Here is a 15,020-nt window from a genome sequence, read left to right as displayed (position 1 = left end):
GCCTCCTTCACTATCCTTAGCGACAAGTTCGTGGAGCATTTTGCCAGCAGCAGAGACCTAGAGAAAACTTCTAACGGTCTATACGAAATCCTCCAGCATCGGGAGGAACCCCTGAGAGGCTACATAACCCGTTTCAGTGAAGAGAAATTGACCATTCCTGAATGCAGCATCCCCATTGCCATCTTTTCCTTCAAGAGAGGCTTACTCCCCAATGGGGACCTCTCTAAGGAGCTGACCAAGTACCAGTGCAAAGATCATGGAAGACGTTCTGTCCCGAGCCTGGGCACATGTAAAATGGAAAGAAGATGTCGCCAGTCGCGCTAAGGCGCAGCTAAGCAAGACCCCAAGGCGGTCAGACCGGACCGAGCCGAGCAAGACGAGAAACCCTCTCCAAGACCAGCCAGGTATTACGGGAACAGAAGCCGAAGCAAATACTAGGACCGGCCGATCGAGAAGGCATAAGGGATGGCAGTGTCCACCTAGCCAGACATCTCTCACCTCTCCATCTCAAGGCTAGAGCTAATCAATGTTCTGACGCAGATGGGCCCACAGGTTGAGTGGCCTCAGAAGATGAAAGCACCTTTTTTTTTCCGGAATCCTGGTCTCTGGTGCGACTTCCACCGTGACCATGGTCACAAAACGGAGGACTGCGTCGCACTGAAGGTCGAGGTCATCAAATTACTTAAGAAAGGACACCTCAGGGAGTTCCTTTCCGAAAAGGCCAAGAGCCATCTAAGCAAGGAGACAACGGGGAAGCCCACTGAAGCTGCTCCCGTCTCGCCACCTCGAGTGATCCATGTCATATCGGGTGGTTCAGAAATCAGCGGTATAAGCCACACAGCCGCGAAGAAGAACACTTGGAATGCCAAGCATGGCCTAGAGGCAGGCAAGACGAAACGCCTGCTCCTGGGTATGGAGGAAATAAGCTTCACGGCCAAGGAGCAGGAAAGGGTTCTCACCCCACATCATGACGCCCTGGTCATATCGCTCATTGTAGCGAATTGCCTTGTGAAAAGGATACTGGTAGATAATGGAAGCTCCGGCAACATCATCTTCCAGGCTGCATACGAGAATCTGGGGCTGGAGGAAAGCGCTCTAACTCGTAGGATAACCCCACTCATAGGATTCAGCGGAGAAGTCAACCAGACTGCTGGAGAGGTGACCCTCCCGGTATACGCTGAAGGGATCAACATGTCAACCAAGTTCCTTGTCGTTGACTGCGATTCATCCTACAACATGATCTTGGGACAGCCTTGGATTCACGGCATGGGAGCCATTCCTTCGACTCTTCACCAGATGGTGAAATTCCCTACACCGTGGGGCATAAGAGCAATCAGAGAGGATCAAGAGTATTCCCGCTCCTAGTACCAGACTATTTTAAAGGGAAAAACCAAGGTCTTATAGCAATTACAGAGCAGACCTCCGGCTCATCACACCGAGGAACCGGAGGTCGAAGAAATGAACAACGTGCCATTGCTCGAAAGAGACTGATATCACTCAAATTACCCTAAGGAGTGATTTATACTCTCTCAAATAAGAGGTCGAGTTGTACTACTTAGGGATCGAATCCACATGGAGCTAGGGCACACAAAAGATCTAATAGTTATATGATTAAGCTAGGATAATAGGTTTAAATCAGTAAACAAAGATAGCAAAGCAGTAAATAAAGCAGTAAACAAGTTTGTCTTGTTCAGCTTTGTAGAGATAGAGTTGTTTAATGGAAGGATGGTTTGCTATATCTAGGGTTTCTATTCAGGAAATCAGGATTATAATGATATAGAGACTAAAGCATAATATTATAGAACTCAACGATTAGAATAACCGATCATCTCTCGATTTCTAGATTATCTATTACTAGATCCAAGACCTTCAACTCTCGAAGTCGAATCTTAGAAAGCGTCGATGGATGTCTCTATAGGAGCATCGGCCGATACGCCTTTCATCGTGTCGATCGATATCTCATTAGGAGAATCGATCGACACGCTTCTAGTGCGGGTTGATTAAATGTTCACTAGGGTTTCTAGATCAACTCTCATTTGTTTCTATCAATCCTAGCTCAGAAAAGACAAGTCAGATAAAAAACCAAGCTTTCGCTTGTGCTTAATAAATCTATGATCAAGTTAACGTTAATTACTCAAGAACAAGCAATAAGAACAGACTCAATGATGAATATCACAACTTAGCACATATATATTTGGGACTAATCCCACATAAACTATCTGAACCCTAAACCTAACAGGTGGATCTATTCAGACATGAAGTTGTCACAGAAAATCATAGATGAATAGATGAAATTGCAATAGATATTATAAAAAGAAAAGGAGTTCCAGGAGGACTCTCCAGGAGTTCCTCTCTTCTCTCATAACTTAGAACTATGAATAAAATAAAGCTTAGCCGTCAACATTGGCTTAGAAAACACATAAAGAAGGTTTTAGGTCGTCCTAGTATATTCTGGTAATTTGTGGTTGCTTTTGGGCTTCAGTCGGTCATAAAATATGCTCAGCCCATAATCTGGCATCACTGTCGACCGACACCAATGCTGTTTCATCGATCGACAAGCTTTCATCTCCTCGACAGCTTCCTCTCGCGAGGCAGACTGACTAGTCTTTGGTAAAATGGGCATAACTTCTGCTACAGGATGCTGATTGACTTAAAACCGGTGGCATTTGAAAGCTAACTAAAAGCTATATCTTGTGTCAAAATATAGGCTCAATATAACGGTGGGAAGGTCTCCAAAATCTGATGCATCTGTGCAGCTCTACACATCAAAAGGCTCCAAAAGACACCAAAATCACCACATTCCTCCAAATCGTCTCTGAACCTGTAAATACTTTAAATAGACTCTATATAATAGTAAATATATATTAAAACACTTGTAGACCATGGCTAAAAGTGGGTAAAATCTATGGCCTATCAACTCCCCCAGACTCACCCTTTTGCTTGTCCTCAACCAAAACAGACGGGCAGTCTCTCTGAAAAAATATTTGAAAACAGCAGAGACTCACATGATTTAAAACTTAGAATCATCACCTCTACAATATTGCAATCCACATCTAAGAAGTCCTAATCACAAAAGCACATTATACCATATCCTAACTTAGCAACCAAATTCACCTAGCCAACAACTTAGCAAATCATGTATGACATTCCCCTCCAGCAACCTCATTTCTTAACTTAAATAAAAGTACATGCTTTACCTTGGGAGTATCGATCACATGATGCAAGGATTTTCAAACAAGTATCTGGATCTGCTGGTAAAAGTTAGTTCCTATCTTTTGTCTCTTCAATTTCTCTCTTTAGTCAAAGTCTGCTTCTATTGCAGGATCATTGACCAAGATTGGACAAGGTTCCATGAATCAAGCCTTAATGGTGGTTGCCACCAAGTCATGTTCAGTTCTTTTTGACCTATATCCAAGAATTCATGTGAATCGGACCTTGATGATTGCCGCCACCAAGTCCCGTTCAAATTCTTTTTGTTGGAATCCTTATGAAGCAAGCCTTAATGGTTGTAGCCACCAAATCCTGTTCGGATTCCACCTAACTAACACCTATTATATATATATATATATATATATATATATATATATATATATTATTTTTTTATTTATATATATATTTTTTTTTCTTTCTTTCTTTCTTTTTTTTTTGAAAAACAAGTATCTCTACCTATAAATCTAGGGTCGAAATTGAGAGAGAAAAGATGATAAATCTACACAAGGCTTTACCTTCCCAATTTGTTTGAAGAATCCGATCTCATGTATACCAAGCCCCAAGACAAGCAGTTGTGTCAGGTTTAGTGTTGGAGGTCTGCTTTAGTTCCTTCAAACAATCTCAGCAAGTGTGAATAGTTGATAAGTTGATCCACTTTAGTATCTTTAATACTATCTGCAATCAGTAAGTCTAGAATAGTGCTAAAGAGTGGTTAGATAACAAGCAAAAATCTAATAAGTTCGTTATCCCCTTCTCGACTCAATCGTCTACTCGGATTTTTTTTTTCTAAATAGCTAACTAATACATAATATTAGTAGAACCTCTCCCAGACTTAAACAACACTGTGACCAGTGTTATACAATCTAAGATTGGTGGGAAAATAAATCATAAGGACAATATTAACAAGGTTTCGCGAGTATACCTGCCATTGATGTGAGTATCGATCAACACAGTTAAGTGGCGATCGATACATGTGATTCTTTGTTGATTGATACGTTGGCCAACCGTCGATCGATGCTGGTTGAGAACTCATGGACCTTGGATCTTTTTTTTGATGAACAGTACCTCTGCTACAGTGTCGGTCGACGTTTCTGCTACAGTGTCGATCGATGCTACAGTGTCGTCGTCACTGCTCATCTTTTTTTTTTTTGACCTGCAAAAAAATAAAAACAAAAATCAGTAACAATCTAACATAAACTGAATGAAATTACCTAATAGTGGGCTGCCTCCCACTCAGCGCTTTGTTATAGTCATTTAGCTTGACTTTGGAGATCTGATTTAGTCTGAATGAGAATGAGAACATGCTCCAAAACAAGTCTCAATGTCTGCTCTCTGAAGCTTTTTCATTCTTGTGTGAAAGACTCCTCCATAGACTCTTCTCCTTTGTCTATCATCTCAGCAATAAGGAGTGCTCGAAGCTTTGTAAATGGTTATGAGAAGCATATCCTGCGCACTCTGGATTTCCTGACACCATCTGAGAAGTGAGGGATTAATGATACCTGAAGACCGTCCTTGATCCTTTTCCTCTTCTTCCAATTGCTCCTCTTTTTTCCCCCAGACTTGTCTGATCGCATGGTGCAATCTCCATCCCTAAGATTTCCGCACACATCAAACTCATTCAGCTCTGATACGCACCCAGTGTCGATCGATGGTGAAGTGGTAGTGTCGATCGATGCTGGTTTGTTGGTGTCGTTCGATGGTATCCGGTCGGTGTCAATCGATGCTGCTTTTTCTGGGCACATATCGACTTCATCTCTAAATTGCAACCTTCTTTGAGAAGCTTCTGCATGTAGAGGATCATCAAGTGCTCCATTGTAAGGACTTAACTGCATACTTCTATCTGGTGGGATAGGAAATTCAACTTCAACCACAGCGCATGAAACCACAATCTACACAGGATCATGTATCCTCTTCACTCTTTTGTGAAGCCCAGCAGCTTCTTCTGCGCATATAAGTGGTCTCAGATGTTTGGAGTCAGCATTGTGTGAGGCTTCAGACTCGTGCATTCTTTCCTCAATTGGTTCCATCGCAACTATGAAACTGTGCGGTTCGTCCAACAACAGGTGTCGATCGATGCTCTCGTGTAGGTGTAGGTCGAGGCTATCTGGTATATGGCAAACGATGATATAGGGTGGGTGTTGGTCGATGATGCAGGGTGGGTGTCGATCGATATCATAAGGTTGGTGTCGACCGATGCTAGCCTTTGGTGAAGTTTCCAGATCTCCTCTCACAGTATTCTGATCGTCATCAAGCTTCTTCTTCGAATTCTGATCCATATCTTCAAGCCATTCCTCCAGCTCCAAGAATTCTTCTAACTCCAACTCCAAGAACTCTTCTAGGTCCAAGAAATCTTCCATGGTGATCTCTTTTTCTATATCGTCAATCGACATTGAGGTTGTACCGTTGGTAGACGTTGAGGTCGTACCGTCGATCGACTCTGAGGCTGTGCTGTCGGTCAACGTTGAGGTCTTGCTGTCGGTCGATGTTGAAGTCGTGCCGTAGGTAGACATTGAAGTACTGCTGTCGGTAGACGTTGAGGTCGTACCGTCGGTAGACGTGGAGGTTGTGTCACTAATGTCAGCTTCTTCTATTCGCGCAAACTCATCTGTCCATTGAACCTCAATGTCTGGCTTTTCGATCTGAGCGTTCATGGTTTCAGATTCCTCATTCGGCTCAGTGTAGACTGTACCCAACATCTGACTGAAACTAAACATCAATTCCTTCTCCTGGCCTTTAATCATCTTGTCCAACATATCATTTAAACTCTTTCTGTCGAGTTGCTGTAGCTTCATAGAGAAATTTGTTGAGGAAGGCGGTCTTAATGTCCTCCTAGAAGGTTAAAGATCTTGGCTGCAGCTGACTGAACCAGCTAAATGCATCTCCAGATAGAGAATAGGGGAATATCTTGCAGATAATGTGGTCTACAGATACTTCATTCTGCTCGCTTGCAGAGGCTAGCTCCTCAAGTTCTTTGATAAGGTCTCTGGGATCTTCATAAGGAAGGCCTTGGAAACGGTCCACACTTCCCCAATCATACCATTCGTGGTTCAGATCAAAGTCGTTTGTCTCAGCAACATCAATCACATCAAGGATTAGAGCACCCTCTGCATTAATCAATTGTCATGTGTTGTTGCAAGTGTGACCTTCTTCGTCTCTTAGCATCCCATTCTCGTCAACTTTAAGTATGAGCACTTCCACCTTCTCAGCCTCCAAACAAGTGGTGTCAGACGGTGGATGAACAGTGTCGATCGACGGCAGATGAACAGTGTCAGTCGACGGCAGATGAACAGTGTCTGTCGATGGTGGAAGAGCAGTGTCGATCGACGGTTGATGAGCAGTGTCGATCGACAGTTGATGAACAGTGTCGATAACCATCGATCGACGTCGGGTGAACAGTGTCGATCGACGTCGGGTTAACAGTGTCGATTGATGTTAGGTAAACAGTGTCGATCGACGTCGGGTGAACAGTGTCGATCAACGTCGGGTGAACAGCGTCGATCGACGTTGGGTGAACAGTATCGATCGACGTTTGGATTTCTACTCTGCCAATCGCTGCTTGGAGGGTGTCGATTGCCCTCTTAGACTTATGGATCACGCATTCCAAATCCAGTGGCTCTACTAGTAAGAGCCTTATCCGCTTGTTTCTTCTGGTACTCATATGGATGTACCTAAAACACAAGAAAATTTTTTATCAGTTTTTTTGAACAGTAGTAAAACCTAGACTAAATCTAACTAGACAAGATCTAATGGCGATCAAAGTTCCCCGGCAACGGCGCCAAATTTGATATCACTCAAATTACCCTAATGAGTGATTTATACTCTCTCAAATAAGAGGTCGAGTTGTAGTACTTAGGGATCGAATCCACAGGGAACCGGCACACAAAAGATGTAATAGTTATATCATTAAGCTAGGCTAATAGGTTTAAAGCAGTAAATAAAGATAGAAAAGTAGTAAATAAAGCAGTAAAAAAGTTGAACAAGACAATTGTTCAGCTTGGCAGAGAGTTGTTTGATGGAAGGATGGTTTGCTAGATCTAAGGTTTCTATTCAGGAAATCAGGATTATAATGATATAGAGACTAAAGCATGATATTATAGAGCTCAACGATTAGAATAACCGATCATCTCTCGATTTCTAGATTATCTATTACTAGATCCAAGACCTTCAACTCTCGATGTCGAATCTTATAAAGCGTCGATCGATGTCTCTATAGGAGCATCGACTGATACGCCTTTTGTCGTGTCGATCGCTATCTCATGAGAATCGATCGACACCCTTCTAGTAAGCGTTTAGCGCGGGTTGATTAAATGTACACTAGGGTTTCTAGATCTACTCTCGTTTGTTTCTATCAATCCTAGCTCAGAGAAGACAAGTCAGATAAAAAAACCAAGCTTTCGCTTGTGCTTAATAAATCTATGATCAAGTTCAGGTTAATTAAAGAACAAGCAATAAGAACAGACTCAATGATGAATATCAGAACTTATCACATCTATATTTGGGGCTAATCCCACATAACCTATCTGAACTCTAAACCTAACAGGTGGATCTATTCATACATGAAGTTGTCACAGAAAATCATAGATGAATAGATGAAATTGCAATAGATATTATAAAAACCAAAGGAGTTCCAAGAGGACTCTCTCCAGGAGTTCCTCTCTTCTCTCCTAAATTAGAACTATGAATAAAATAAAGTTTAGCTGTCAACATTGGCTTGGAAAACACATAAACAGTGTTTTAGGTCGTCCAAAGGTATTCTGGTAATTTGTGGTTGCTTCTGGGCTTCAGTCGGTCATAAAATATGCTCAGACCATATTTTGACATCACTGTCGACCGACACCAATGCTGTTTCATCGATCGACAGTCCTTCATCTCCTCGACAGCTTCCTCTCTCGAGGCAGATTGACCACCCTTCAGTAAAACGGTCATAACTTCTGCCATAGGATGCTGCTTGACCTCAAACCGGTGGCATTGGAAAGCTAACTAAAAGCTCTATCTTGTGTCAATCTAACGGTGGGAAGGTATCCATCCATAGCTAAACATCTGATGCGTCTGTGCAGCTCTGCACATCAAAAGGCTCAAAAAGACACCAGAATCACCACATTCCTCCAAATCGTCCATGAACTTGTAAATACTCTAAATACACTCTATATAGTAGTAAATATATATTCAAACACTTATAGACCATGGCTAAAAGTGGGTAAAATCCATGACCTATCAAGGACTAGACCCAACATCTAAAGGTCGACTCCAAGCTAACCGAAGGACTAAGGAGGAGGTTAATAGACTTCCTCAAGTCAAACTCCGACATTCCCGAGATCGATCCGGAGATCATCATGCACTAGCTACAGATGGATCCCCTACACCAACCCGTCAGACAAAAGAGGAGGAAGTTTTCCCCCGAAACGGACGCAATCATCAACGATGAAGTCAAAAGCCTGCTTGGCGCAGGGTTCATTCGCGAGGTACAATACCCGGAATGGCTAGCCAACGTGGTCGTAGTCAAGAAGAAGAACAAGAAGGAGAGAGTCTACATAGGGTTCACAGACCTCAACAAGTCTTGCCCAAAGGACCCCTTTCCTTTGCCTCACTTCGACAAGCTGGTCGATGCCAGAGCCAGGCATCAGCTGATGAGCTTCATGGACGCGTTCTCCGGCTATAATCAAATACTCATGCATCCGAAAGACCAGGAGAAGACGTCCTTCATGACATCCAGAGGGATCTATTTCTACAAAGTTATGCCCTTTGGCTTAAACAACGCAGGATCAACCTACCAACTTCTGGTGAACATGATGTTTGCGGACCAGATAGGGCGAACGATGGAGGTCTACATCGACGACATGCTGGACAAATCTCTAGAGGCTGAAAACTACATATCTCACCTGCAACAAGCCTTCTCCACTCTCCGAAAGTACAACATGAAGCTCAACCTAGCTAAGTGCTCTTTTGGGGTCAGTTCCGACAAGTTCCGTGGGTACATTGTAACCCACCGGGGCCTTGAAGCCAACTCGTAGCAAATCAGCTCGATTCATTCGATCCCTTCCCCAAAGAACGTCAAAGAGGTCAAAAAGCTAAAGAGAAGAATGGCAGCCCTGAGCAGGTTCATCTCCAGGCTTTCCTACAAATCTCACGCCTTCTTTGGGACCCTCAAAAACCCAAAGGATTTTCAGTGGACGGAAAAGTACGAGTCCGCTCTCCATGAGCTAAAGGCATATCTCACCACTCCTCCTCTCCTATCCAAGCCACTGCTCGGTGAGGTCCTACTGCTATATCTAGCAGTCTCGGAGCACGCCGTAAGCGTAGTGCGCGAAGAAGGAAGAAAGCATCTACCAATCTACTACGTAAGTAAGGCTCTCCTGGATGCAGAAACCCGCTGCACCCATCTAGAGAAACTGGCCTTAGCCCTGATAGTCGCCGCCCACAAGTTGCGGCCCTACTTTCAGGCTCACCTAATCATGGTCTTCACCTCCGTCCCCATAAAATTGGTCTTCCAGAAGCCTGAAGTGTCTGGACACCTAGCGAAATGGGCTGTGGAAGTAGGGGAATACGATGTGATTTTTCGACCAGCCACAGCTATAAAGTCACAGGTCCTTGCAGACTTTGTGGCCGAATTCTCCCCTACCTTGCTCCCAGCTCTGGAGCAAGAAGTGCGCCTCTGAAGCGAAACAAATTTGAGTGTTGAAGCTAGGTTGTTAGTAATCATTCTCCCAACTTGATAGATCCTTCTGGGAAGTCGTCTATCTCATTCGCAGAACCACTGTCGATCGGTGCTTCTAACTCTTTGTCGATCGTCGCTTCAGACTTCACAGTCGATCGATGCCTCAGGTTGAGTGTCGATTGATGCTTCAATCTTCGATTCCACTTCAACTTCATGGTCGCAGTAGCAAATTGCAATGAATCATGGATCATGTCCAATCTCCATGTAGCCCGTCTGTTGCTTGACAACTCTCAATGGATCGTAGTAGACAGTGGGGTATATGAGTTTCAAGCACAACTTGTAGTATGCATGTCGCAAACTGCTCCTACAGTGTCCATGAAGGCTCTCTCAAGTAGTAGAAAAGAATTCCAGTTGAGCTTGATGTCCAGGACATAGAAGTCTACTGAAACTAGGGGCATTACTGATCTGCACTTCAAGGTTTCTGATGATTCCTCTTGATTTTCTCTGAGAATAATTAATAAAAGTGAATGAATCCTATGAAGGTTCTATCTTCAGACCTAGATGATCTGCCATCACCTTTTGTAGAATGCTGACTGAAGAACCTGCATCGCGGAGTGCACTAGGGTAATCAATGCCTCCTATCAAGCATGGTACTAGAAACTTTCCACGATCACTCTTCTTCTTAGTGTAATCCTCTGTCTCATCTTCTCTATGATCTGGTGGAACATTCTCATAATGTCTTCTTCAGTCTCCTTAGTTTCTCTAAAGAACATCCAAAGCCTGTGGGTAAAGTAAGCCTCCTCAAATGGCTTATCCATTGAGATTCTTAGAATCCTCTTTGTGAAACTATCCATCTCCTTATTATTAGTGAGTTCCATTAATCAACAACAATCCCCCAAAAACCATGCCCCAACACACACACACAACACATAGTCCCAGGGTAAAAATGCATGCAACTGAACAACGCGGAAGCAATGCAACAATGCATGAATGCAATCTCACTACAGAGACTCATCTCAACTCGTAGGACCAAGACAACCACAAGCCTTGTCCTAAACAACTCTCGTCTAGACTCGATTCTAGACCCATACTCAACACTCATCTCAATCTCAACATTCGGATGGAGCACCTGCTACAACATCCATGGGATCCCACACATCACACTGGAAGCCTATCCATCTCATCATATGAACACTCCCAGCAACAAACACAAAAGTCACATAGCTGAAAAACATCATTTTCGGCAAACGGCCAAACTTCGAGTCTGAGCTACATTGTCATGTAGCGCTTGTCCATGGGCGCAACCCACTTCACATGATAAGCGGATGAGCGAGGTCAATCCGTCTCACATCACACATGACGCGCCCCGCTGGTCAGCGATTATGTCATCACCACAAGTCATAGCGCTCCGTTACGGGATCAAGCTAGACCATCGCACACAGCCAAGTTGCATGTTCTACTCACACAGAGTAGACAACTCAAAATGAGCAATATTCCTCGAGAATAGGCTATACTCAACAATAGTCCTATTTAACCTACATGGTTCCGCTAGACTCGACATGCAACTCAACTCAACAATATGCAACTCATGCATAACCATCAACTTAACATCATGCATGCCTAATAATTTCACATCGTCTAGACGATATTGCATCCATACTATGCATGCAACATAACATCATAACGTCATCTAAACAAGCATGAAATAACACATCAATATCATCATAATAAACATGCATTAACATAACAAAACTATCGTGCATGGCGTCTACACACAGTTCCAACCGCCTGCATAAAACTGTTAATTTACCCCTTCTCGGGTCTCGCTTAGAGACCCAACGGTCTAAGCTCTCCACCTGCAACAAACCATCAGGAAAACACACAGAACTCCCTGGAACCCACCTATGATTTGGACTAAGGCGAACTGAAACAACCCGAGCTCTCCCAACACTCTTCCTAAACGCTAGCTTCCCGAACCGAAAGTTCCCTTCCGAAAACTCACTTTCCTCACTAGAAACTTTCTCACTCTTTAAGGAAAGTTCACCACGGTTTTGGATGGAAGAAATGAAGGAAAATGGATGGGTATATATAGCTAAGGGGTGGCTTTGCATGGCTGTGCAAGGTGTCACTCACACATTCACTTTTGGTGTGAAATGTGGACACATGGGATCTCCCATGACAAATGGCAATGCTTACTTCTCCTTATGACAAGTAAACACCTTCTAGAATACTATCCTGAGGTTGCCACACGTCCACCACTTCCAGCCAATGAGATTTTGACACTTGGTTCCACAAAGAAAACGCCACATCGCTTCTAGTTCGACCAATCGCAAACCGCCATGTCATCTTCGACCAAAACACTTTTGCCACGTCAACTCCAAAAATAAACTTCATCTGAATGTAATCTCACTATAAAACCATTCAGGAACCCTCAAATACGCTTCGTTTCACAAAAATCGCTTATCGGTCTTATCGATATTGTTTTACCGAAAAATGTCGATTTCCGTCCAACTCTTGATTCCTCCTGAACCAATTTAATTTTCTCTCAACCAAATGTCCTCTCCTGACAATCTTTATTAGTCTAGACAAAGATCCTCACAATTTACACATCTTCAAAATCTCGTTTTGGTCCTCCTCGACCTTCAACTTAGATGCATCGACCATCATGCATTCTACTCCACCCAAACAAAAATCGCTTCGACCAAACCTCTAGTTCTGATCCTCTGAAGCTAATACAACTCATTGTTCCTCCATCTGAACACTTTGATTTCCTCGACCATATTTACTCTTAACCAGGGTCAATACAAGGAGTGTCTCATGTGACCCCATTATTCGTTTACACTTTGTAAAGAAAAGAAAAGGATATATATATATACACATAGAAAAAGAAAGAGAGAGAAATCGACAAGAATATGAATAAAGATGTACCGTATAAGCATCATTGTTCATTTGAATTGAGATTCAGAGAAGAGAGAAAGAAGGAAGAAAGAGATCAGATAAGACTACTTGTGTGTTCAGAAACATGCTTGAGTAAGAATCCATGTGTCTTTTGATTGATACTCCCAAGGTAAAGCCTCCACTATATATATATATATATATATATATATATATATATGTATTAAATGAGATTAGTAGAGGGGCTAGTCATATAGTATTAGCTAAATTGATGGTTAGATGGATTTGGTTGCCAAGATAGGATATTGTATATTAAAAACCTCTAAAGTTATAATTGATTTGATATGGCTTGCAACATTGTAGAGGTGATGATAGTGAGTTCTTGAATTGTGTGAATCCCTGCTGTTTTCAAACCTTTTTAATAAAGACTACTCTTTGTTTTGCTTGAGGACAAGCAAAAGCGTAAGTCTGGGGAGTTGATATACCATGGATTTTACCTATATTTAGCCATGGTATATAGGTGTTTTAGGAACTATTTATTATGTTTTGGAGTCTTTTTAGTATATTTACAGGTTCAGGAGTGTTTTAGAGGAAAGTGCTGATTTTAGTGCATTTTGGAGATAAAATAAGAAGAACCCGTAGCTGACCAGCGAATCAGTCCAAAGGTCGACATTTAGAGATAAACATCGATCGACGCACATTCTGTGCCGTCGATCGACAGCGAAGCGCGCAACACCCAGCTAGGTTTTCAGCCGATTTAAATCCCAAGTCACAACACATTTATAAAAATACCCCTGGCCGCTTTTAACCTAATATTTATGGGCTCTGCCATTGTTCTAGGCAAAACATGCTTTCTTATTTTCTACTTTTCACAGCAAACAATACTAGGGTTTTTAGTAGATTTGGAGAGAAGATCCAAGACTCATTCAGATATTTATATTTCAACTCCAGTATTTCTAACCTTAATCTATTTATGCATTTTATTCAGTTTATGCTTATGAATTGCTCTGCTATGTCAGAATAATTCACCTGTTAGATTTAGGGTTCAAATAGGTTAAGAGGGATTAGCCCAAAATATAGAATTGCTAAGGTGATAAATATCCTTCAAAGAATTGTGGTTAATGCATGTGTTCTTAAGTAGCTAACTAGAACCTTGAACTTAGGATTGTGGACAACTACAACGGTAGGTTCTGCACCAGAACTAATTCCTTTGAGCTAGTATTGCTAGAAACAAGCGGAAGCTGATTTAGACAATACTGGTGAACCTATCAATTAACTCGCTAACGCCTGTCTAAGAGAACATCGATCGACGTTCTTACCACAATATCGATCGACGTTCGGTCTGTATCAACAAGCAATAGCTAAGATATCGGACTTAGCCAATACATAAGAATCACATGCGAAAGCTGGATATCTTTACACTAGAAGTGGAGTTCTAGGATTGACAACCTAAGTATTCTATACCTCTATAATCCCAACTATCTGAATAGAAACCCTAGATCTAATACTTTCTAATAACTGTTTACAAAACCTCAAACGAATCAACTGAACAACTACCTTGTTCACCTTGCAATTTATTGTTTTCAATATTTACCTAGCTTACTCACAAACTATTTAGATATATTGTGTGCACTAGCTTCTTATGGATTCGATCCCTATGTACTACAATTGAACCTCTTATTTGAGAGAGTAAAAGTCACTCCTTATGGTAATTAGAGGCTTGTGCGGGGGCTGGGTACGTTGTCGATGCATTGTGTTGTTTTGTGCATGTAATTGTATTGTTTGTTTTTTTTGATAAAAGTTAATTTTGTCATGTTGTCTATAATTGTCTATGAATGGAGGATTGAAAGTTATACATGTTGATTAGGTAGATCTAACAAAAACCATAGTATTTATTTCGTTGTTATTTTTTTAATCTTATATTGGTATAGATTTGACTGACCTCTACCGTAAAAATGATCAAAGATAACCGAACTTTTGATTTTGATTTTAAAATTTTTATTTTTATTTTAAAAATTTTAAATGTATATGTACAGTAAATAAAATAGTTTTCTTAGTTTACACGGATTTTATTGTGAAACTTCTCAAATGTAGTCTTTTTTGTAAAATTAAAGTAATAAGTGAAGATATTTATATATTTATATTGTTATATAATTATTTGGTATAGAGATTTAGCGATTTTTTTAATTTTTTTAATAAAAATGGTTTTGTGGTTTTAAAAAAAAATTCAGTCGTAGACAAAAAAAAGAAATTGGTATAG

The 15,020-nt window shown here is 41.6% G+C and overlaps 1 protein-coding gene across 1 annotated transcript; it reads left to right on the top strand.

The window, feature by feature from the left end:
* Window positions 1-540: 540 nt before the first annotated feature.
* On the top strand, window positions 541-1,365 carry LOC125592636. Its single transcript, XM_048767961.1, has one exon. It carries the CDS (start codon window positions 541-543, stop codon window positions 1,363-1,365), a length of 825 nt encoding a protein of 274 aa, XP_048623918.1.
* Window positions 1,366-15,020: the final 13,655 nt, after the last annotated feature.

The sequence above is a fragment of the Brassica napus genome, chromosome C9 (genome assembly GCF_020379485.1).
Source record: "Brassica napus cultivar Da-Ae chromosome C9, Da-Ae, whole genome shotgun sequence".
NCBI lineage: Eukaryota > Viridiplantae > Streptophyta > Magnoliopsida > Brassicales > Brassicaceae > Brassica > Brassica napus.
The sequence above is the reverse complement of the archived record's forward strand: the minus strand, read 5'-3'. Positions and strand labels throughout refer to the sequence as shown.

Bases quoted from the DNA above. Each gene is read 5' to 3' on its own strand.
- LOC125592636 (XM_048767961.1), top strand. From the start codon at position 541: ATGGGCCCACAGGTTGAGTGGCCTCAGAAGATGAAAGCACCTTTTTTT.